At 40.1% G+C, this 27040-nt stretch overlaps 1 protein-coding gene across 1 annotated transcript in view; it reads left to right on the forward strand.

The window, feature by feature from the left end:
- The window catches only part of LOC139915761 (putative flavin-containing monoamine oxidase A), a 62519-nt gene that overhangs the window by 15243 nt on the left and 20236 nt on the right, over positions 1-27040 (forward strand). Inside the window, exon 8 of the mRNA XM_078288893.1 lies at positions 21349-21449. Within this exon, the coding sequence (XP_078145019.1) occupies positions 21349-21449 (101 nt within the window). The remainder of the gene's footprint in view (positions 1-21348; positions 21450-27040) is intronic.

The following is a 27040-nucleotide window of genomic DNA, read 5'->3' on the forward strand; positions in this document are numbered from 1 at the left end:
CTTGAAACATGTAGCTTTTCCAGTCACAGAGAGAGAGGGAGTTTGTTAATTCTTTATTTTGGGGGGGCATGTAAAGTGTATGCCATGCATTTCATCCCTAAAATCAAATAAGGGCCTACGCAGGTTGCCTTGGGTCTTATTGATTATTGTCAAATGTGTTATGTTGTCATCAGCTTGGCTTAGATACTATATTTTCAGTTTACAGACAAAACAGGTGGCGAGCTTGAAACTAGCACTAAGCTAGTTTTCATTTGTTAGAATAAAAACAAGACTTGGAAAATAAATAGACAAAATGCCCCCTGTGGTGCCAGTAGAACAATGGGCTACACATGTTGGTAAATGTTTCTGCTTCTCCTCCTGCAGCGTGCTATTCAACAATTAGATGGCTGTTGCTTTTATCCACTGAAACAGCGAGCACCATCAAAAGTGTATCAAAACTAATTTCACAGATAAGATTACTCACATGCCCTCAGAATAATACTTTGATGAGAATTATGAACACTTAATAAGGGGTAGGATGGGAAATGGCACGGGAAAACACTGTGTGGCTTGAACAAATAGGCGAGACTGCCTTCACATAATATTGTCACAGAGACAGCAAGCCCGACTCATAATACGATTACAAAAATTGCTGGTGGAACTGACAGTTTCCTTTGTCTACGCGAGTTGGAAATGTTGACACACATCACACTCCCCCCCACTCCAGGAACAAGCCACAGTGTCACGCAGATGTGCGAGGAATAAGGCAATGGACAGCTGCTTGAAATTCAACCGACTTGTGTGTGAGATTTGCCCTCAAAAACCTCAGAAGCTCTGCCTGAGTATAGATCGGACGAATGAGGCAAGAGAGGAGAGGTGAGAGGAGTGAGTGCATAGTTCCATGAAGGATTTAGTGCACTGAGTTCATTAAGATTGTTTTTTGTTTAGTTCATCTTAATTATTGTGTCGGTAGGCCTGATGCCTCTGTATCTTGCTTTGCCACAGAATGGGGTTCACCAGCCTGGCAAACACACACACACACACACAGGGAGAGTTGACAAACGAAAAAACAAAACAAGTGAAAACTAGCTTAGCGCTACATGCTTGCCAGCTGTGAGTATCTTGGCAAATGATGCTCTAAAATCCATTCACCAATAATAGCTGCACTACAACAACTAAACAACTAATATTACTTACAACATACACATAACAAGGCTTAGTACATTAATGTCACATCCTCAACAAGAAATTAAGCCCACTTAGAACAAATAGGCCAAATCCAAGGAACAATATACAAAAACTATTTCAAACAATCTAATGTTGTAAAATGACAAAGGCAAACAAGGGGACTTCTATGAGATAGTGAAAGGTTTCCACAAGCAATTTGAATTGTAGAGAAATGTGAAATGGTAAAAGCAATCTTCTAAATCAACTGCAGGGAAAGCTAGTAGCAGTAGCAGGAGCTGTAATGTATGGGCCATCAGCTGGCCTATAAATGGCATTACCACAGATATTTTAGACATGTACAGTTCAATCAGGAGCTAATGAAAATACTACAGTCTCTTAGCGACATCAGCACATGTAGTGGTGGCTGGGCCATTCTGGTTCTGTTCATAATTATATAAAATATTTGTATTATTTGTTGCATTATTCGATCAGCCATCCAAAAATAACTGTGGTAACTTGTTCATCGTTGCTTGCAGCCCACCGTTGATTTGCACAAGTCTTGGATGAACGATACAATGCAATACATCCAATGATATGATATGATACCAGATTTGTTCTCTTGAGGCAATTGCTTTCAGGGCTGATCAATGATGCAAACAAAATAGACATAAGCGCAAAAGAGTAGATGACTTTGCTCCCTACAGACGGGATGATGTTCTTATCTATGAAAGATGCAAGCTTGGATCCAGGCCCGTTAATTATTTGCTTCTGAACCACAGTGACCATTTATATTTCAATGGTCATGGGACTGGTACAGCCTTCTTTGAGAATTATAATTCAAGAATAAGTGTTCACATGTTGTTCAAAGTTCATGTTCTGGTCAAACATCGAGATTCTTGGAAGTGGACTTGGCATTTAGTGCCAGAAGCCCAGTAGACTGACAGATGTTAGTGATTATAAGATCTTAGCCTATAACTAGCACTTCTGCTTTTTCAGAGTTTAACTGAAGGAAATTATTGAGACATCCAATCCTTAATTGCAGGCAACAGTTATGAAGAATAATCAGGTTAATGAGATTATTGGGTGTGACTGATATATTTGTCATCCTCATAGTAACGGTAGGAGATGCACCCAAAGCGATGAATAATATGCCTCAAGGGAAGCGTAAAGAAAATAAAATCAGACCAAGAATCAACCCCTGGGGCACCCCACGTTAGAGAGGCTGACAATGAGGCTAACTCACCAATAGAAACAAATTTTCTATTTGTTAGATACGATGAAAACCAACTAAGAGCAGACCCAGATGTGTCAGTCAAGATGGAATGATCAATGGTATCAAAAGCGGAGCTCAAATCAAGTAGCCCTAAACAGAACAATCACCCGCATCTGCATCTACAAGGATGTCATTTGTGACCCTCAAAAGTGTAGATTCAGTACTGTGCAATTTTTTATTTTCTTTAAAAAGAGGCTGCACAATGGCCGACTTTAAAAAGTCAGGGACACAGAGATTCATTTACAGTGGACAGCAGATCAGGGCTAACTGTTCCTAGTGTGACCCTTTGTATCGGCTTTTTTTGTTTTCCATTCCATTTTGTTTTCCATTATTGGTGGGACTAGGTACACTTTGATACGCACATCCAAGAAAAATCCAATGAGTCCAAGTTATGTTGAAAAAATAACAAGTATTTATTAAATATTTCCAAAAATGATCAGGGCAGTTAAAAAAATGCAAATCAGTCTTTTTCGTTTTGTCATTTTCAGGAAAAAATAAAAAAAGGATCAAGAAGATAAATCAGGATTCAAAACTAATGTGGTTCAAAGAAAATGTATGCCCTTCCTAGTCCCTCACCAAACATTTTTTTCCCCCCAAACCATTTCCTACTTCCTGTCTATCTTACCTGACACACCTGCCTGAACATAGCCCCTCCCCTCCCCATGCAATTCTCAGGACTAAAGCAAGGTGGGGTACTCTGGACTAAAGGATACACATGTAACATTAGTATATGTAAACAATCCAAAATAGCAACAAATCTCAATAATAGAATAAAGAGTAAAGAGAATACTCCAAAGAAAGGCATAATGGCTCCAACACCCTTAATCACAAAATTGTACAGCACCAAGTACCTATTACGATCAACTATTTAGACCCACACAGTACACCAGTAGAAAAATATGCAATTTGCTTTATTTTCATTAAAACCTTATTAAAAATCACCAATCATTAGGGGAAGAGGGGAAGAAGGCCCAGACCCACCGGAGTGAAGGGACTCTGCTACCACCAGAACAAGGTGAACAGAACTCAGTGCACTGCAAAACAATCCACACCCATTAATGATCTTATGCAAAGCAAGTGGAGTTATAGTGATTAATTGCGTGATAATTACCCGCTGTGAACAACCAAACCTGGAATGATAACAAAAAGTGATAACAAAACCAAACACTGATTCAGTCTGTGACATGCCTGGAACCAAACAATGAGAGTTAGAGGGGGATGTAGGACTGTAAAAACTACAAATGCCATGTTATTTCATCAACCCGATTACAATTTTACATGTATAAACAGCCATGATAAGGCTTTCCTCCAACACAACAAACAATACAATGAAATTCAATATTTACCTGAGGCCGAGTCGTACATTTCCTGTAGTACAACACCTCAGGGACACCGCTCCCCTTCCAGGTCCGCTAACAATATTATATTTACCTTTTATTTTTAGCACAGTGCACGAACACTCAAGCACACAAGAAGGCAGGCACAATAGCTGGCACATCCAGGATGACCTAGAGATCACACACAGTTTAAACACTTGCCTTCACTGAAATAATATTTAACATAAATATCCAATAAGAACATCCATACCTTAATGTGGTTCTTACCCTTCCCAATGCTACTACTGCAATTGGAACACTGATCACCTAAAGATGATGAATATGTTAAAATCATAGAACTTCATAGAATTTAAAAGCAAATGTGTAGCTGCAAACAAACTTTAAAGAGTACCTAAACCCCAAAATGAAATAGCCATCTGCTATTTGCTGATCTTTGGTGCCAGGTGATGTCACCACCTGTTGTACGGTATAAAAGGTGACATCACCTGGCACCAAAGATCAGCCAATAGCAGAGGGATATTTCAGCAGCATGGTGTTTACCATTAGATGTCAGGCTTTACACAGATTTTGATTTAGGGTTTAGTTTCTCTTTAAGTATCTTTAAATTGGGTTGCTGTTTGCTTAAAGTGAGTAAGTACACAAAACCAGTGTTCACCAAACAATGCAGCTTCCAAGTGGCCAGCCAGAAACAGGCAGCTTTATACATTCTCATTAGCTCACAAGTGACAGTGATCACTTAGTGGGTGGGCCCTACCCTAACCGGATCTCTTTAATGAACTGTGAGGGTATTACATCCAGAGGACTAGAGGATATTCGCATGTGAGAAACAGTGGGTGCGTTCCATTTGATAGCGATTATTCCCCTTCTCTTCACCTCGCATCTCCTCCTCGACTCCACAGTAAAAGGTCACGGGGGAAATGAGGAGAACTGAGCAAGTGAACAATGTCCTGTCAATTGGAACATCCTCGCACGCGCCACATTGAAGTGACATTTGAAGTGTGGCGTTTGAAGCTCCTGGCGCACAGTATCTTCTTCCACTCCGTGGATGGCAGCTAGTTTCATCCAAATAGAAACATTTCACGAAGTTCAGATTAATGTGTAATTCATCTATGTGGAGGTACAACACCTAAAAGAAATGTATTATGATGTGTGTCTGTGCGTTATTGTCGAACTTGATTCTTTTTTGCGAATTGAGTTAGGCAATGATCCTCTAGGCTATTTGACTCAGAACATAATGTGCAAAATTGACAATGAAATGCTGTTAATGAGGTTTAGTAAGAATTTATTCTCCCTGAAGAGAAATTCAATGGCAACACACACAAACACAATTCACAAGAAAGATTAATACAGAATGAGAGACACTACTTACAACTGTGGATTTTATCTGTTATTTTTTCTACACATTTCTGAAGCTATGGAGCTGGGCTTAGCCTATACAGGCCCGTGAATTATCTCCACTCATTATTTCCGCATGGAGGATACACCTGTGTATCCTCCGGCCATGCCTCATTGGAGGATGGAGGCGAGGAGACATGAAGGCTCCTTCATGCGTCTTTTAACCGTTTGGAACATCCTTAATGATGGCGGCTCATTTTTGGATGCCGAGTCAGCGAGGAGTCGAGGCCGCGAGGACGGAGGAGAAGATGCATTTTGGCCAAATGGAATGCACCCAGTGTCTATGAGGTTTTGCAGAGAAATTGTCATGAGTCACAAGGTCAACACACATGCCAGAAGGAGCATAGCTTGGGATGGAGGGCATGATCTTAGCTCTGATACCATTGATCTTGTCATTAAAGAATGCTAAAAACGTTTCACAGTCCTCAGCACAGGTGGCTGAAACAACAGATGTGGCAGTATATACAAGATGATGGATAGTACTGAACAGAAATCTGGAATTATGCATATTTGCAGTGATTAAGTTGGCAAAATAAGCCTCTTTTGCACGCTTAATTTTGCCATTTAGTGAGGTCAGTAACTCATTCATATATAAATAATGAACCACCTATGCTCAGCCCTTCTTCATTCCCTTTTCAGGCGGTGAATGCTGTCATTGATCCAAATGGATAAATTTACTAATGATCCAACATATTTTTCAACGGGGCAATAGCATCCAATGCCAAATATATCATTAAAGGAGCTCACCATCTCATTAATGTGATAGACATTTGGCATATTACTATTACTGAGCTTGTTAAGGACATATGAGTGCTCATTAAAGGTGCGACATTGTATAGTGCGCTTTAGACGTGCAGCAGCTGTCCGGAAATTTGTATCAAAGAGAATAGATTTATGATACGAAACAAAGTCCACCATGTACCTGGATTTAAGAGTAAGCACCAGAGTGAAAACCAAATCCCGGGATATGACCTCGGTTATGGGTGAAGCCTGAAACATGTTGGACAAGATTAAAAGACTCAGAAATACTTAAAAATGTATGGTTAAACTGATAGATGGGCCATCAATATGGATATTAAAACCACCCACCATAATGATTCTATCATAGTTAAGAATAACAGAAGATACAAATGAATAAAACTCAGATATTGCTGGATATGACAAGACCACACTTCAGGCATTTAAAAAAAAAAGTCGCCAGGCTTAAGCCAGGTTTCAATTCAAAATAAAAAATCCAGGTTATGAGACATGATACATTTAGAATGAAGCTCTTATTTGAAAGAGATCTCACATTAGAAGTGTCACCAGTGGCATGCTGCAAAGAAGAGGATGGTTTGCAAAGGAATACGAATAAGACTACACTTTCCAACGCTTTCACACCAGGAAAGCAGTCAGTTAGAGCTCTCTTTGCTCTTACATTTCTGATAAGAGAGTCACTGAGGATCAGCCGCCGTCGGGGTTGACAGAGGGGGCGATAGCTGAGAGAGGGCTGCTGCCCGAGAGTGCTTGGCCGACCTGGGAGGTGTAGCTTGTACAGCAGTGGCACTTGGGGGAGGTTGGGGCGGTGAGGGACTGACAGAGGGTCCAGGGGGAGCAGGGGAGGAGCGCACCTGAGGCACAGAAGAGGGAGGCCTCTCTAGTTCCTCTAGCACCTGGTTCCTGTTTTCTACGTTTAAACCAAGCGGCCCAAACCACAGGTGAAGTTTTATTATTATTTTTTTTTATATATAATCTTTCTGGGCTTTTGCCTGTATTATGATAGTTTTTACAGTAGAGATAGACAGGAAAGATTAGAAGAGAGAGAGGGGGGAATGACATGTGACAAAGAACCCAGGCCGGATTCGAACCCATGATGATGCGTTTAAAGGTACGCGCCTGCGACCACCCAGGCACCAGGACGCCCCACCCAATACTTATCAACACAATAACACTCTCACTGCAATGAAACCTGCCTACATCTTATTTTTTGATTATCCATGGCCTACAACTTGAGAATATCGCAGTATTAGATATGTTATAAGTAGCAACTTAGCAAGAAGAATGTTCAAGTATTCTGATACCGCGTTCCCTTCATATTGGATTTACCATAAATATGAACTGCCAACTGGGAGAAAAGTTCATGTCAACCTCCTAGTGACAATATGGTGTAGTGTCGGGTATGTGTTTTTTTTTTGCGGACTCTGATATCTCCCACTTGACCTCTTGAATAGCGGCAGTGTGACGACATAGGCAGCGAACACAGCAGGGAATCTGATGTCAGCAGTCCAAGGTATTAAAAATTAAAATTATCAGTGTCACAACCCGGCTCATGGGAAGGACAAAGAGGGAGACCACACATGATTAAGATAAAGTAATAGTAATTTAATTATAAATAAAAGGCGCCCAAAATAAACAAACAATAGCATGGAAGTGAAAGTCAGTATAATCACTAGTGAGTGTAGTACATGGATGAATGGGAAGCATGCTGTAGGGGTATTGTAAAGTTTATAACCAAAATCACATAAACCAAACAAACAGTGGAAACCAATCCATCCAGCAGTGTAGGCTCAGATGACCACCCAATATTCACACTATACAATCAACCCCACTCATGAAAAGCAAGAAACATCTGCTGTAGTTCATTTATTTTAAATTTAATTTTAAATGCATAAATACTAATAATTTTGGATGTGGGTGTTCCGACAAGTTAAACACATGAATGCTGTCAAGTAGAAGTAACAAAATCCCATTCTTCCGCTTCTGTAGCAGAAGACCGGCAGCCAGCAGAGTAAACATGGAAGTGTGTGAGGAATGCCAAAAAGTGTCAAATGGACTATTAACTGGGATGCCATGTGATAATTATTTAATCACAGCAATTTAATGATGTGTAAGTGCGATGTGTTATTGTGTTGAAAGGGTGTGCTTTAATTGGTTTTTGGGTTTGACTTTTTGAGTTGCCTTTGGGCCGGTCAGATTGTATCAGATAGTGGCTCTCCCTATATGAAACTAGAGCTACGCAAAGCTCTACAGCAGTTTTAATTTTGCTGATTTAGTTTTAGTCTTAGCCTTTTGACTAAAATGCATATTCATTTTAGTCACATTTTAGTTGTTAGTTAGTTTTATTGTTTGTTTTAGTCTAGTTTTGGTCAATGAAAACTATAGAAGATTTAGTCTAATTGTAGTCGAATGCATTTTTCTTTTTTTTTTGATGATGTTATTACAGTGACATATCACAGATATGCACATATGTGGGCACATGAAGATGTAATATGTGGCTATTGCGACCTGGAAGGAATTTGACCACTTTCTTTCTTCAAATGAATTTGACATTTGTTTTATTTCAAAATACTGACAATTTCACTCAGTTGTTTCACGCAAAACAAACATTTGCTAAAGTAGATACAATGCAGTCAGTGCATATAACCTGCCTACACATTGTGACTGTAAGACAAAGTCAGTAAAAATAGTCTTCTTTCACTAACATGTTTGAAATATAAAATTATAAAACAAGTCTCAAGGAAAGCAACAAAAATAAAGAGGCTACAATGTCATCATTGTTTATAACCTTAACTGTAAGAGAGTCAGTGCAGATATTTTTATTTTCTGTTAGGTTTGTTGAATGGTCGTGCGAATGAAAAACAAGCTACAAGTAAAACTAAAACAAAGAGACAACAATGGCATCATTGCATATGACCTTAACATAAGACAGTCAATGCAGAATATTGTCTTCTCTCTCTTAAGAATAGCAGCGCAAATGAAAAACAAGAACAAGTGAAACTTCACCAAATCAGTAACATCGAACTGCGGTTGTTTATAATCTACACTTTAGGGCAAAATCAGTGCTGACAGTGGCAACAAATTCTGTATACCATTTTCTATTTGTCTCGATTCATTTTAAGGAAAGCACTTCTCTCCCATATGCTCTGTTGCTCTGTTGCGTCGACCATGAGTGAGGTCACCTGTTACACAAAAAATTCTCTATGCAAATGCTTGAGAGGCTGACTTTGCCAGCAGGTCCAAGGCGATAGGTTTAAAGTGTCTGGTAAACAGTGCCACATTGTGTAAGCCAACATTCTGTGCCTGTGTCATCACTGATGGGCTGTGAAAGCTCCTCCTTATACTTTCTGATCTCCTGCTTGATACCAGGAGCGGAGGGCCTGTGCCTAGAAGGCCTGGCATTATGCTTTGATAGCAATCTCAACCTATAGGTCGCTTTGATGATGATGGGGTTGCCTCTGATTCTACCACTCTCTCTTCATCATCATCTTCATTGTCTTCATCACCATCATCACCCTCATTGTGGCGGGGCAAGTTTGGCCACATACACCTCTGCTTTTTTTAGCAGCTCTTGAATTTTCTCAGACAGTGGGGTTGAGGAAACATGCAGCTGCTACAGGGGACAGAACTTCTGGTCCTCTGGATCCAAGACGCATCTGAAGCGCTTGTTTATGTTTGCTTTCATTTTGTGTGCAAGAGAGGCTAGATCCTGGTAGGTTGCCTGTGCATATTTATCAAAGTGGCTGAAGAGATCAACGAGGGCAGTTACCACCAGGGACATGGACATGGTGTCACTTTGGAGTGTTTTAATGTGTTCTGCGAAGGGAATCAGCAAGTCATGCAAAGCCCTCAGCTTTTGCCACTCACTGGGAAGCAGACCGTCCCATCCCATGTCATCTGCAATCTGGCAGAGTGTGCCCTTCACTTGACGGAGGCGTGCGATCATGTTAAATATACTCGACCAACGGGTGAGACAGTCATTCACAACGATGAGGCCACACTGCTGCAGGATTCTCTCATTTGCCACAGATTTGACTTTTGAAACAGCTTCACCACTGACCTCGCTTTGTCTACGAGTCTCTGAGCACTTGCCTCCTTTTGCCCCATGTTCACAAGTTGTAGCGTATGTAACTCACGTGGGGTTCTGTCCATGTCCATGACACCATACCTAGACAGAGATACACACAGGAAGACACAGAAAGACAATTTCCTGTGATGGCAAGACCATCATAGGAAACTGTGATGGTCTGAAGGAAAGTCTAACAGAGTCTAGAGGAGAAGGTCTAACTGATAGCATTAGGGGACCTCTTTTGTCTTTCACTAAAGACAAAAGAGGCAAAAAAAATAAATAAATCATGATATTTATTGAATGAGAATACTAAAAGCAGAATGAGAATACCACATGCAGATCCTTTCTTTGGTACCGTGTCAGGAAAATAGAGCAAAAAGAGACATAGGACCCACAACACATGCTCCAGTATCACCACTTTATAGACATTGTTTCAACCACAGATGGCCTTCATCAGGTATGCCAAAGGAGGAGAGGTGATGAGTGGAAGGAGAAGGGGAGGAGAGGTAGAAAGGATGGGGGTAATGATGGAGGTGGGACAAGAATGGAGAAGAGAAATGATGAGGAGAAAAGGAGAGAAAAATGGAGCAGGAAGGAGAGGAGGGGGGAGGGGACAATGAGGGGAGAGAGAGAGGGTGATGCAAGGATAGAGGGGAGGAGGAGAAGAGAGGAGGGAATTGGAGAGGAAGAAGATGAAGAACCTCTGTGTGTGCAAAAAGGTTTGCAAAAACTTTGTACCTGTTATCTATAAGATACTGATAAAGATGTAAGAACATCTTTGTCTTGTATTGCTCTGAGGACTTTTGCACGCTTTTTTTGCACCTTGGCCAGTAAATACCACAAAATGATTTCTCTGCCTTTTTTGACTTTCTTGAATGACTATTTGAGTGTGGGTCTCCTAATCCAAAACGAAAACCATAATACAATTGCACACATTTGGTCTTCATTCTGTAGCTCTGCCACTTTTATTGGTGTGGTCTTCAGATTCAGTGGTACTGGGCTCATCCTCCTCCAGTCTGGCATGTTTGAAAGCTGCAACCATATTGTTGCCATTGTCTGTGATGAGTCGTTAGGATCTTTTCTTTGGAGATACCCCACTCCCATATGCATCTGTCCACATAATGCTTTTATTGATGATCCTTTGTGTGAGTGGGTTATTTGTTCAAGGGTTAACAATATGTGTTGCACTTTATTTTGCTCATCACAAAAGTAGCAGGTACTAATGGAAAGAAATTACCCTGTTAGTCCCTTTTGTGTCCATATGGCCAATTGATACTCTCCGTGCTGCATTCAGTCTACTTTTAAATTTCACTCTCTCATCACTATACAGTTTCTCTATAGGCTGCCTGTTTTGGCTTTCTTTGGCACAGTCAGCCATCATTTGCATGAAATCTTCTTCCTCTATAGTTCTGGCAGGTAACCCAGCGCGTCCAATCCACTGCGCAATAGCTTCTTCCTTGGCCTGCTGTTCTTTGGAATCAGCTTTGTACTTTGTACTTACAGCAAGTGCTCATTCACCTGTGATGTCCCCTGCTTCTCTGCATTTGATTGCCTTTTGTCTGCTGGTGTCCTTTCAATCTAGGAGAGAAAAACAGTGAAAACAAAAAAGTCTTAAAGCATCAATGCATCATACACAACTCAAAATAATATGTCATTACATCATGTTATCAGGCCAATTAATCTTTTATTCTCTTTTTAACACAAGTGATGTCTTTATTGCTTACTTTCCCATTTTTAAAACCCATTTTCTTAATATTCTACATGGCTACATGTTTGCAACAGGTAACACCAACTTCTCTTTGGGGGAGATTTTGGGCACATGCGGGGCCGTGGGCGGGGTGTCATTAGGTCAACCAATCATAAGCATGCAATGTATGGTTGAGCAAATTTTGCAAAGTGAGTGCAAGCAGGTTATTGGATAAAAAAAATGTCAGTGGAATATAAAAAAAACCCAGCTAATTCATTTGTCCATTTGTCCGTCTTTGACATTATAGTTCAGTTTTTATTCCTTACCAAAATACATTTTGTCATAGTTTTTGTTTACAAAGTTTAATTTTTATTTAGTGATCATTTTGTTTTCATCATGGAAGGAAGGTTGTTAACAAATATTTTTCATCATAGTTTTCGTTGACAAAATTAACACTGCTATATCGTGAAGTAATTGATCAGAATCAATTGGCATGATGGAAAAAAACTTTCCATCATGCCAATGATTTTGAACCTCAAATTTTGGAAGAACAATGCAGATTTTATCCTGGTCGTGAATAGGGCTGCCCCCTAATAGTCGAGAGTAAACATCCTAGCGAGGTCCTAGAGACAAATTAGGTTAACTATAATTTAAACAAACATTCCAAATAATAATTATAATGAAATGAATCTACTTTGAGGCAAATTTATCTTTCTTTATCTGTCCATTGTTCACACTAAATCTTCCATCGTTTGTCAAACAAACAGAAGCACATGGCTAATTATTATGCATAATGACGTCATCGGAGGAACGTGCAACGGAGGAAGCTGGCTGTCTGACCTTGCAGTCAGATATTTACTCTAACAATCCCTCTTCCCTGGTTGGAATTATGCAGCGTTCCATGCAGCAGTGATATTACGATGGTAGTGAGGGCTTAATTCCCAAAGAAGAACAAGCTACTCACGTTTTCTTCATGGATGCACATGGTCTGATGTTTGGAGCAGCCAAGTGGTGTAGTTGGTAAGTTACCGGACATCAGTTCCGACAGCCATATAGATGCTCCCAATCAACCGGGGGAAAGAGGGTGTGAAACATTAGGAGGCAGGGCCGACTGATTGCAGGCCATGAATCTTTCTAACTGCAGGGAGAGTATGTATTTTCGGAGCAATGGCCGTTTGTTTTCGGGACAAATGGGCTTTCGGTCCAATGGGACATTTTTCGGACTATTGGGGTTTCGGAATAATGGGCCGTTGGAACAATGGCATATAGCCTAACATTAGTCACCTAGCATGGCCGCTCTATGTTCAGTCTCCTTGCTGGTTGTTCCGACACGTTCAGAATCATTACCGCTTTTGCCGTTAGCATTGTCGTTAACAGGCGGCTCGCTTCGTGGGTGCACTTGTAAAATTTATATTTTAAAGGCTCATTATTACGGTTTTGTATTTCTCTGTAATGTAGCACAGTGTTTAACAATGTTACTTATAACATTCTTTCTCAGCCCTGGAACTCAAACCATTTTCTGATGCCCCAAAAAATATATATTGAAATAATTAAATTAATATCAAAAACGTGCAACGACTAGTCGACTAATGGCTTGAACTAGTCGACAAGGAAAATCTTTGGTCGGGGGCAGCCCTAGTCGTGAAACAGTGGAGCAGCTTTTAATCTTGTTAACAGATAATCAAGGAGGTATTGCATTTTTCCAATCCTGTCCACATGTGCTTTGTGGATTTGGAAAAGGACTACAACCATGTTCCCTAAAGGTATCCAGTGGGAGGTGCTGCAGGAGTATGAGGTGCCAGGGCCACTGCTGCAAGCTGTTCAGTCTTTATAAGCTTGGAGTGAGAGCCGTTTTTGCATGCTTAGCATTAAATCAAACTCGTTCAATGTGGACGCCAAATTCCAACAAGGTTGCACGTTGTCCCCTCACCTATTAATTAGGGATGCACCGATCCGACTTTTTCAGTCCAGATACCGATACCGATAACTGGGCTTTGGGTATCGGCCGATACCGAGTACCGATCCGATACCAGTGTTTAATTAATAAACTGTAGGCTATGCCTCACTGTGTGGAAGAGACTGGGATCATTCTTTTATGTGTAAAGCAACATCAGGCTTGACTTTAACATTGCTTTCCTAACTTTGTAAAACAAAATGTAACAAATAAATACATTTATACGTTATTTATTATTAAAATAATAAATAATCGTGCTCCAGCAACTTGGTAAAACATCTTCAAAATTAACAGGAATTACAATTCAAGTGTAAACCTTTTAAATGCAGCAACAAATTGGTCAGGAATTAAAATTCCAGTATAAAACAATACAACTGCATCAAATGAGAACAAAATGTAAACATTAAATCACAATTAAGTCACAAACTAGTGCAAACAAACTTGATAAATTAAATCACAATTCACACAAGTAGTATAAACAAGTAACTTGGTAAAAACAAAACATTCAAAATATGCAGAATAAGCCTAAATTACTGAAATAACTCTGGCTTAACTGGTAATCTTGCTTTATGAAACAGCCCTCAGAAAAAAAATCAAGGTATGTTAGTGACTATGTGTCGGCCGAATGGAGCAGCAGTACCTGACGAACACGGAAAACACTTTAAATCGTGTTGTGGCAGGAAACAACGTTGACCTACAGCCGAGTCCCCGTAAACCTTGGATTTACGAATGGAGTCTGGCTGGACGCGCCGATTGTATAATTGGTGGAAAACTACTTTACCTCGCAGGTTAAATGGCAGCCTGCTCGGCCGCGCGGTGACCCGGGAGAGTTTAAACATATAACCGAGACAAAGTATTCATGCAGGTGTGTTTTTAACTACCGAGCATCAGCACCGACCCCCGGTCAGCTCACCCCGACCCCGGCTCTGTTATGAGGGTTGGGCGCCAGGTTAGCTTGTTAGCCTGGATGCTAGCTGCGGGAGGCTCGCGCCCCATGAGCGAGAATTCAGTGCGTGAGACGCTGCGCGCGGCAGGCGGGATCCTCCAGAGCTGCTGGACCGGAGGAGCCACCGGACGGACCGAAGGCAAATGGCCGGGTCTACCGGCGCGCTGCTGACGCATGACGTAGTATGCGCACGTAGACATAAACATAGAATTGAATTGAATAGATCGGCCCCATTGTCACCGATACCCGATCCAGCTATTTGAGTCAGTATCGGACCGATATCCGATATCAGTATCGGATCGGTGCATCCCTACTATTAATGATATTCATGGACTCCTGTATCATGGCACAGCAAATATCTATGGTTGAGTATGTAGCTGCCCAAATTACATTGGTCCACTAAAAACTCTTCTATTTTTTCTGTGGAAGAGGATAATAACTGTATTTTCTGGTGGTGAAAGTGTCAAACATTTTCTGTTAGATGTGTAATGTCCATCATTTCTGTTTGTTTTTCGGATGGCCTGTCAATCATTTTGTTACAAAGCCTAATGAAGGCCACAAGCCAAAACACATTCTGTTTTGTTCTCAGTACAGTAAGTGTTGCTGGAATTGACTCTTTTCCAGTGTTACCTGCCCATCCTGCCCTTCCTTTAAAAAAGGGAAGAAAGCCTGTCCCATTGAGGTGAGGGGTGAGCAGCTGCCCCAAGTAGAGGAGTTCAGGTATCTTGGGGTCTTATTCACAAGTGAGGGTAAAGGCCCTGACACACCAAACTGACTTCAAAGAACCAGCGGCGACGAAGGCCGACTGTTGCGTCGCCTCACGTCGCCTGCGTCTGGTCCAAAAAGTTGCACTTGAACACACCGCAAAGAGACGGCCAACTAGCACGTACGTTCTGCGCCTGCGTGAGGGGAAATAACTCTCCATACCTTATGTCTGATAAGAAGTTGCAAATGGCACTGGCGTTGTCAGCCCTTGGTCTTTTGGTTGTGGAAGAAGAAAGGAAGAGGCGGAGGCGAAAAATAAGGAGAAACCGCACTAGATGGGTGAAATCATGAATAACGTTACTCCAGCGACAGGCTCAAGGGGCTTTCCCGAACCTGTGTCGAGAGCTGGAGATAAATGCAACCTCCGATTTTAAAAATTTCGCTCGGCTCTTTCCTGTTCTGTTCCACATGTTGAAGGAATTTATCAGTCCAATCATCCAGAGGCAAAACACGAACTACCAATCAGAGTGATCTCTCTCACCGACGGCTCCGACGCCGATTCAACATGCTCAATCGGCCAAAAAGACGCCGACAGGGTCCGACTACTGCCGACGGTGCGGGACACACCGCAAAAACTAGGGACACCGACGCTTACCGACGGCCCGACATTGCCCGACGGCCGACCGTCGGCCTGGTGTGTCAGGGCCTTAAACGGGATTGTGAGATTGACTGCTGGTTATGAGCAGCAGCTGCAGTAAGGAGGGTGTTGTGTCGGTGTTGTATGCACCATGGCGAAGAAGAGAGAGTTGAACCACAAAGCAAGGTTCTCAAGTTTCAGGTCAGTCTTCATTCCGACACTCACACCAAGTCAAATCAATTAAAGTCAAGTCAAATTTATTTATATAGCCCTTCATCAACAATCAATACAATACAGTATGCAAACAAAATAATAAGACACAAGGATACAAAACAAAGCACAAGACACAACAAGCCCACCTAGCCTAGCCTAGTCTAGCCTAACCAGCACCACCAACCTTAGACCCTCAGTGAGGACAAGGAAAAACTCCCAAGAAACCCTATGCAAGGGGCCAAAATTAGGTTCTCCGCAGGGTGGCTGGCCTCACTCTCTGTGACAATATGAGGAACTCCGCAATCCAGGAGAACCTCCGAGTCAAGCTGCTGCTCCTCCACATTGAGAGGAGCCATTTGAGTTGAATCAGGCACCTGATAAACACGCCACCCTTTTGAGTGTGTATTGTTCATGGCCAACTGGGAGGAGACCCTGCGGCGAGAGAGATTGTTACATCACATCCTGTGTATTGGTAAATGTCTGGATAAAAGAGATGGTGCAATTTCATAGCAAACATGAGAAAAAAAAATATCTCCAAAAGTGAACCTTTCATCCTGTATTTCTAAGAGCTAGACTAACCATGAACTTGACTTTGGAAACTTTTGCTATTTTAGTATTTTTTAAAGTTTCTTTGTACCACTCTAAATTGCCATTCTAAAACCGCATCTATGAATGATCATCCCTTTGATGTTATGCCTTGAGTGGCTTTTCGTGTTTCACTTTCCTCATCCCTTTGACATTGAAAGACACTGAAAGTGCCCATGTGCTATGCTATGAGTTCAGAGTGAGAAAAATAATGGGAAAATCCGTACCTCCTTGCTGGAGGCCATAGTAGATGTGTTTGCCTCCCAGGTCACTGCCATAGAGGAAATTGAGAAAGCAAGGTTAAAGTTATCCGGTGGTGAGAAGTAGATTCATAAATGTGAAGTGAGAGGATCAAATGCCACAGTGTTTTTTTTTTTTTTTTTTTTTAAAAAGAGAAGGAGATTAAGACAGAAAGAGAGTGAACAGACTGAAGGAAACCACTTTGGTGGAAACAGTCCTAAGAAGTCAGGGCTCAGGAGCCAGTTAAGCAGAAGACTCTCTTGAATGTGTAGTCATTTCCAAAGATCAGGCCCGGATTAACACTGTGTGGTGCCCTAGGGTGACTTCACTTGAAGTGCCCCCCTCCATCCACTTGACACGCAAAAAAGTGAAATTTACTATGCCAATAAAGATCATAGATTTACATTAACTTAAACAGTACAGGCTCAACACACATACTGCAGGCAAATGTAAGACAATGCACTAACCAACAAATTACTTTACACCATAGATTGACTTGAGCCTACAAATGTCATTTTAGGCTTTATACACAGAGCTATACTGAATCATATTTGAAATTGTGGAAAATTTGTTTCCACCATAAATTTTCAAAGGCCTGAATGAAGACTAAATGCCAAACCATTACAGAGCATGACTAAAAAAATCATAATACAAAAAATAGAAAAAAATCATTAAACAGACATCTAATGCAACTTCAGCACCACAGACAAGGCCCCACATACCACCAAATAAAGCAAGCTCAATAACTGTAGCAAACAATCACTTCAGGTGAGTTGATGTGACAGTGGGAACTGCAGAAGGTGAAAGGAGCAGCACATTGAGACAATGGGATGGACCTGGACTTTTATCCAGACCAGCCCACCACAATCGGCCACCAACCATCCTTGCTGGTGATTTCACAACACAATCTGTCAGCTCCGTGGCTCTGACTAAACTGTGCCAGTTGTTTGATGTGAGTTTGTTTAATGTGGCATGGCTTCCCCGTTGGGTGGGGTTCGTGTTTTTAAGCACTGTGATTGGCTCGAAGGTCCAAACACCGCCCAGCCGGCAAAGTTGGTGTAAAAACTAACCAAACCAGTTGTTTAAGCCACCAAATTTTGACTGCTCGATCTGTATTTATTTTTTCAGAACCGGAACGCGCGTTCCGTCGTCAGATTCACTGCCGGATTGCCGTTCCAGAGCGTTCTGGCCCCATGGCCAGAACGCTCTGGCCCACACCCTCGCCCTCTGTTTATAGAGTAGATAAAGCGGCCCACCTGGAATTCTCCCGGTAGTCCCGATGGCCAGTCCATCCCTGAATGTATTGCAACATCACAAACCGCGCATCCAGTTCAAAGAGAAAACCTTCCCACAAGCATCAACTCGACCAGTTCGTTCTTCACTCTTTTAAGTTGTGAAAAAGATCTCTCACCCTTACGGTTAGTAACAGGCAGGGTTAAGAAAAGCCTGAATGCGGCGAACACACTTGGGAAAGTCGTTTTCAGCCTACCTTTTCTTAGCAGCTCCTCCGGTGAACGGGTTTTCTCTTACCGCACAGAATGCTTGAACTGGACAAATTCAAATGTGATGGAGAGGCGGGGGGGCACCTACACACCAATCACGATTCTTTCTCTTTATGCATATTCTTTTTTATTATCAAATGTTAATTTTGGCCGCGTATGCATTCCCCCCAGAGAGTAGGCCTAATATATAAAGAAAATATGACAAAGCTTATAAAGGTATAATTGTGGTTTGAATGTGTGGTGCCCCCCCGACAAGGCAAATTGGCTGGTGCCCCCGGGCACTCGCCCGATGCGATATATGGATAATCCGGCCCAGCCAAAGATGGCAGCGGGAAAGAGGGGAGTTTGATAAACTGTCAAATGAGAGTGCCTCTGAGAAAGCTACCCAAATGAGGATTTTGTCAGCTTCTTTTAGAGGGAACTTGATTTGCTCCTCCTCGCCTGACCCTGGGATAAACAACACTTTGTCTTTTTGGCCAACAACTTTGCTGTCCTCCGCTATGGTCAGATTATAAAGCAGGAAGTTCCTGATATACATGGTGGTTCAGGTACTTACATATCATTAGAAATTGTTCACAAAATTGCTATTGCTAAAATTGCTAATGCTATGTAAATTACTAAATAGTGTGTAGGTAACTAAGTCATAATATGTAAAGCTCTGCATGTTTAGATGAATAAATAAAAGTCAAATATACTGTATTGTACAGTATTTGAATTTTATTTATGAGAGGTCAAGTCGAGGTGATTGAGATTAGAAGTTATGTAAATGCCAAGTGCAGTCATTCTTTAGTCCACTCAGGTGAAACCGGTGAGAATCGCTGTGATAGCAATTGACATTGGAAAGTTCTGTAAAACATATAGATTTGTAAAAGGTTATTGTAAATGTCATGGAATTTGTTGTTTATGGGTTTTTTAATTGATGTCTGCATTTATAACAAATTGGGAAGAAGAAAAATATTTATATTACTTGTTATTACCTGAATAATGACATGTAAATTGTTCATTGTTCATTGATCAAGTTCCAATTATTATTAATAACTGTGCTGTTACCCTGTATTTCAGAACTATACTGTATATTTACTATACTATATACTGTGAATATACCACACTCCAACTGACCTATTCAACCTCTTAACTTAACAACTTTATACTGTCTGTTTGCCATGTAAGAAAAGGAGGTACAGTTGTTAGTTACATTCAATCTTTTGAGGTCTGATTGGGACACATCCTTGAATTTTCAACTTTCAGCTTTAATGAGTTATATTCTTGTGTTATATGCTTGTCTCATTCACTGAATTCTCTGACATCACAAGAGGCTTGTGTGGGTTTGAAAAATGCTAAATATCTCCAATGGTTAAGTCAGAAAGAATGACAACACTCTGTTTTTGCCATGACTTTTTTTATTTTTTTTTATTTCACTTTATAATAAAAATTTTACTTTGGCATTTAATAAGGAAATATGATTCCTTCAACCACAGAAATACATCTAGCAGCCTCAATAGATTGATGCCCCTTGCCTGTTCCTACTCTACCACGTATCTCATAAACACACCACTTTAGCACGTTGTAAAAGAGATTGTGTGCTTAACCTCGTGGTTATTCATGTAAATAAAAACTGCCAGCCCACTGAGCCTGTTCATTCTTTGTCATGTTGAATAAGCTGTGATGTTGAGTTGTGATGCAGGTCCACAGAAATGTCACAGTAGATCTGTGTATAGAATACTGGATGACAGTAGTGTCACCGTGGAATATTTGTTATGTCAAAAGGAACGAGATGCCAAAATACATCTCATTTAGCTGTCGTCGATTTAACATTAGGCTAGCTTGACAAATAATGAGGTAGAAGGCGTTTCCTGCTATCAACCTAGCTGGCTCTGGTGTCAAAACAAGCAGCATTATGGATATGACATCTCTTGACAGGTCTTATGTCATGTGTACAGTGCTGTCATTTGAACGTCTAAGTGACCATGTCAAATTAGGTTTGAGCCACTTATCATGTCACTGTTTTTCAATTTAACTGCTTTGAGCTCATCAATTTTGTTTAGCATAAAGGGCATAATTTTGAAGTTGCTGACAGGCCCTTGACAGTTTCCAAATGATGTTTCACATCTTCCGCTAGTTCATTCGTTAAAAGCCTGGCTTTTGGCCAGATGTCGCTTCACTTGCCAGAGCAAGCTTTGAAACCGTCTGTCTTCTCTGCATGTGCGACATATACTCAGAGGCACTACCTCTGACAATGCTAATGAAGTCATTTGACCGCACCTTCGCACAAGAGAAGTGGGGCCTTTGAAAATGTAAATACTGCAATTAGTAATCCAGAGCACAGCAGCAGCCACAGTAGTGTTAGGTCAGAAGGGTTTTTTAGCCATGCCATTCTACCAGTGGTAGTCACTAGGGCATTGAATCCAATTTACCTGAGTGCTAGTCGATGATTCAAAAATAAAGCCATTCTAATCAATAGAAGGATTAGCCGAAGTAATATATTATCTGTCTCATCTGCCTCTTTCTATCTCCCTTTTTCTCCATCTCTCTCAAGCACACACTTGCTATATGATAGCCTATCCTCTCACTTTTCATCTTTACCTTTGTTGCTCTCCTATTGAGATTATCCATTACATTTACATTACATTATGTCATGTCATAGCAGATGCTTTTGTCCAACTGACTTACAATACATTTTGTCAACAGTAGTCAAACCGACCGTATTAGATCACAGTCTTCAGCAGCTAAGCCTTCAATAGCAATACCTGTCCCATGTAGTTCTTTTCTTCATTGCTTCTGTGTTATTCACATGGAACTATGACAGGCGAGACCAATAAAGGCATATTATTGCAATGCATGTATGTGTGTATGTCATTGTTGAGAGTTATGTATGTGTCTGTGTACTGTTGTTTTTCCACCAGCCAAGATCCACTACCAGCCGGCGCTGCCCAGCCAAAGAGAGTTCCTCACCCAGAACATGCCGGTGGGCCACATGATAAAGTTCATTATCACCTACCAAACAGTGAGTAACAGAAGGATAAACATATGTGCACAGACATGTGTACATGAATAATGCTATGTAAGTCACAAATATGGAAACGTATGCTTATTTGGCTTCCAAACATTAAATTACAGCAGCACTGCATGTTTTTCCTTTCCCCAAACGTTTATGTGTTTGCTGCGAACATTGTATCTGGATAATCCTATAGGTATCACAGCTGTATAGACAAGATTGATTTAGTTTCTGAAATATATACACTGGCCCTCATTCATCAAGCTATCGCACAATCAAATCTGATATTAAAGTGGCCGTACGCTCATTTCACCGCACAAGTCGGTATTTATCAGTTACCATTTTTGTTGTAGCCCTAAAATCAATCTCACGTCTGGAAAACATGTCTGCTCATTTCAAAGAACAATATAGGCTATTTGCGTTGCACATGGAAAACTATCGGAATTGCTGGCACTACAGGCCGCCACCGCTTTTTGGTGTCAAGGTTAATATCAGACAATTTCTTTCTGACCTGAGAATTAATATAACATGGTTAGGATGGAAATGGGCATTTTTGTAGAGTTACGCTGTTTTGATTTTAGAGACAGACCTCCTGGAGGGTCCTTTTCTCAGTTGAAACACTGCTCATAGATAATGCAATTGCTTGCCAAATTTTGTTTTCATGCTCTTTAATCCCACTTTGAAGACAGCCAAATAAAACACCCCTCTTGGCGGCAACCTGTGCAACCAAAATGTCAGCTTCTGCTTCAGTAAATTTATGCTTCTTGGATCTTCTGCTATGTTTCAGTCTGTAGCTTGCATGTAAGGTATGCAAATTTTGCTGCGCCAAGTCTTTCTTTTTATAGGCCAAGAGGTGCCATACATGCATAATTTTTGGTGCGTCATATGTAAATGATGAATTGATTCCACGATTCCACAGCTCAAGGGTTAAGACTTAAACTCAAGGGTTTTCTGTGTGAAAAATGTGTGCTTTCACATAAAATGCATGCCATAAACTGTTTTTCTTGATCAGGAGTTGAGGAGAATTTTATTTCTGTACGTATTTTCACAACAATACAATTTTCACAATAGGCCGATGTAGATTGTAAAATGTAGAGCCTGTAGCATACAACAATAGGCTGATTTTGCATAGGCTGAAAAATTAAGACATGCTTTCTCTAGGCATTACATATTGTGTGCAAAATAACGCTTTCTAGCATCACAGTAAATCACAAAGACATTCATTTACAACCAATGATGAACTCTGATGAACAAATGAATACCAAAATAGCACAAAGCAGCACAAAACATTGCAGAAACGTTCATTTAACTGTTAATCCAACTGGATTGTACTGTAGTAAAAAACTAGTTTAAAACACCCAATGGTAGCCTTTATGTAATGTTATAGCTGGTGTCAGTGTATATCAGTTATTGATGTAGAAAACATTCCTTAAGACACTCAAGACCTCTTGGAAAATGTTCATTGAATTATTCAGCATGTCTCAGCATATGTTTCTCTGAGCTTTCTTCATTTTAGTAATTTCAACTGCATACTCAGGAAAATTATATCGACTCTGTGTATCATATTGACCATTATGTTTACTTTATTCAAATCCGTTGGCTCAGATTTTGGACAATAGATTATTGAGAAAACCTGTATTATGCCCCCAAGCTATTCTATGGAATAACTTGCATTTGCTCACCTACTGCATGTTGGTACTGTTTTCTCAGATTTTAGGCCGATGGAGTCAAAGCAGCAATTTCTCTGCATTTCTAACGAGAAATATATAAGCAAAAATGGTCAAAGTTGACAATATCTTCAATGTCCTAAAATCAACTTTGAAACACTTTGAAACATGTTCTCTTAAACAAAATTTGTCCCGTAATTAAATTAACATGAACATGATTTCATATGGTCAGATTTTTATGCAGTGATTTAACTGCAAGATATCTCCAGAAATGTTGCCCAACTTGTGCTTTCACATTGTGAATAGCTTACCCAAGCAAATTCAACAACTGGATTGGGAAAGTTTGGTGGTCACAATGCACAAAAAGGAGCACCAAATCAAAGCAAACCAGAGTTCAGACTATCTCCCAGTGTGTTTTGTTTAGTTAATGCGTCCTGCATTAAAACAAAGTAGTTGCATGCAGAAAAAGAGCTTAATAGCTAGAGTTAACTGGGTATGGTAAAAATGGTAAAAATATATACACTCATGGTAGTGTAAATTTCTTTGAATAAATGTGTGCCAGAGAATATTAATTCTAATTGATGATATTATTTGGATCAAAAAAAAGCATTCTGATATTCTCTTGTTCCTGAATGGCCCATTATATACTAAACTATATTACACCGTCATAGTACAAGGGTTCAATTCCTGCTCCTGTTTAAAGTCACAATGAAATGAAAAATGACTTTTTTAGCTAATTTGCCATAATGCATAATATACACCTTAAAAGCTGCTACCAGTAGAATTTGAATTTTGATGGTCTGTCTCAATCGGAAGGTAGCTTCCTGCTTCCTTGATACCTAACTAGGACACTTCCTAATAAGGATCCTTGTTTGTCTGTAGGTAGCAGAGAAATAAATCGTTTGAGACAGACAGCTTTCATAGGCAACATCATGTGACTGCAGTTAATATTACACTCACCACTCTGCTTTTTCAAAACAGATTAAAATAAATAATTAAAAAATATGCTGACTAGCTTTGTGTATTTGTTATTGACAATTATTTACATAAAAATGAATTAAAAATGTTAGGTGTGTTATTTTTATGGTCATATATTCATTTTGAAAAACTTTTTGTAATTAAGGGGACATCCGTCCCCCATTAATTTTAACGGATGTTGGGAAGGTTTCGTTCTTCCTCTCCTTCACTGATGTTCGTTACTCACTACTTGCACCAACATCCTGTTTCAACTGGAAATACATTAAAATATGGAAGCAAGATGGTCTCAAAATGCATCTATAATGCAAAAATAATATCAAGTCACTTAATTCTTAGTGTTCATATCTAAAACTGTAATAAAAAAAAAAAATGAAGTTCTGGGACCATCGCAAAATTCATGGCAGCATTTACAATATTAATTTGGAGCATTACCATTTAACCTGCTGTTCATGCTACAGTATCCAATCATTTATTTATTTCCCATTAGTGTTCAAATGTAAAATTTTAATGAGAAACATGAGTTGAACAAGTTGCTATCAGATATCAGAATCAGCTTTATTGGCCAAGTATGTACACATACAAAGAATTTGACTCCGGTTTTTCGTAGGACTGTGAACCCTGTGCCCCCATTTGATTTTCTGTATTCCATTTTAGCACATTTTTCACTTTAAAAGTGGTCAGATCTTTTTTTTAGTTTTTTTAGTTTTTTTTTTTTTTTTTTTAGCAAAAAATGATAACAAAATGTAGTGCTTCTCTCATTTGTTTGGTGTGCAAAGTAATCGAACATGCAATCTAAAGGTGTGAAAAAGCAATTACCCAACCATTTAACTCAACCCAATTAGGGGTTAATTAGGGAAATTTGTTTGAATACTTTGATTAGCAATCCGGCCTGATTTGGGCCAGCCATGCCTAATATATATCTTACAAATTTTGGCCCTTACCCTCAGTTTAATGTGTTTGTATACAGGGTATAGAGACATATCAGGCCATGTCAAAATAAATTCTGTAAGACCTTGGTAGTTATTGAAGCTTCCAGTCTGGAAAACATTACAAAACCATTTATAGTGCTTTGGGGCTCCACCAACTAGAGTTGAAGAACATTTTCCTGTTCCTGTCCCTCTAGTTGTATGGTCTAATATTTACATGTATGGTCTAATATTTTACTGTTTTCTAACAAAATGTCAACCCTGTTACATGGCAACCCATTCACTTTGCACAAGGTAACAGGATTGACATTTCAAAGTAACATGGGAACACATGGCATGCATGTAGTGAGGGTTTACAGGCATTACATATATGAATTTCACTGTATATCCATTGAAATGTGGGATGACAGGGTTGACATGTTATGATCGTTACCACCAGTTAAACATTTTAAAACGTTCAAAACAGACAAAATAGAGCTGGGAAACTTACTTGACTGCTCACTGTTGTTTTCCCTCCATGGAAATGATGTCACTTAGTGAAAATCATATGTGTAGAACTCCAATATTTTGGAGTTTCATTAGAGTAACAGGGTGGACAGTAAATTTAGGGACACAAATATATTTAATCTTTTCATTAAGAATGCATTAATCATGATTAATGATATGAGAGATAGAAGACTAGGCAACACAATATTCAAGTTTTATATTATTATTATCAATTATTTATATTATTTATATTTATAAAGATGTTTTATTTCTATTAGAAGTTGAATGAACATACTTAGGGACACTGCAAAATGGCTTAGTTTCAATCAGAAAAAGTGGTTATAATAAACAAAAACACTCTCATGTAATACAAATTGTGCTTTATTAAAGGAAATATGTAATAATTTAGAATGAGCATTTTGAATGCTCAGCCCAGGGACTACAGATGAAAATTAGCTCATTAGCTAACTCTGGCACATTTACATTGATGTGGAAACTGAAATGTTGATTAATGTGCACTGTCCCTGGTAAAGAAATAAATAAATGTAGTGTCGGTAAACATTTTACACAAATGACAAAGGCGGTGATTTGGAGGAATGGCTCAACAACAGTTCAGTTCCCCACACTGCAGCATTGCTCTCAAAGCAACAGACAGCGCAGGTGAGAGCAGACTGTGGCTCCCCACTGCTGCTGAACCAGAGGCCGGATGAGATGAAGGGTTGCCAGAAGTTGTATCAATGCGGGTATGGCACGACTCCTCTTGGTCCGAGGTTCCAGTTTATTTTTATATTTCATCAAGCATATGACTTATAATGTGATTATAATATGACTTAGCAATCTATGGATTTTTTTTAATCTCGTTCTCTGACATTTGAAAGAAAGCAATTCTCAAATGGATCACTCTCCGTTATTTTTCGTCCTCTCTGCCTGTTGTGCTCTTGAACAAACAGCACAGCAGCCACAGCTTTCTCAGGCTGAGAAGTTAGGATGTGCTTCCTCTGGGAGTTAAATACCACATGCAATTACAGGTGAATGTGTATGTATGTGTTTTTGTTTAGTAAATCGATAAGCGTTCACCATTTCAATAATCTCCTCCTCCATTTTTGTGCCCTACCATTGCCACTCCACAAAATACATATTAATTGGGTCACACTAAAAAGTCAAGTGTGCCCACCCCCCCTTCTCGTCCTGTTCAGGCACAAACACACAGAGCTCTGAAGCAGACCCGTCTGCTGCTTAGAGTGTGGCCGTATTCACACCAAATCAGGCATTGCGGCACTTCCCGCAGGGTTGTGCGGAGGTGTGGGCGTGTTTATTTGTGCTTTAGAACGTAACCGCTGTGAAACAATCAGAAAATAACGTTTTATTTATCTGATTCACCGGCTTTCTCGCTACCAACGCTCCCTCTCTTCATTCACTCTCTAGCTCACTCGACCACTGCTGCTCTCTCTCTCTCTCTCTCTCTCTCTCTCTCTCTCAATTCAATTCAATTCAATTTGACATGTGTTGCCAAAGCACAATTACGATTATGAAAGACACTGAT

This window comes from Centroberyx gerrardi, chromosome 2 (genome assembly GCF_048128805.1).
Source record: "Centroberyx gerrardi isolate f3 chromosome 2, fCenGer3.hap1.cur.20231027, whole genome shotgun sequence".
Classification (NCBI taxonomy): domain Eukaryota; kingdom Metazoa; phylum Chordata; class Actinopteri; order Beryciformes; family Berycidae; genus Centroberyx; species Centroberyx gerrardi.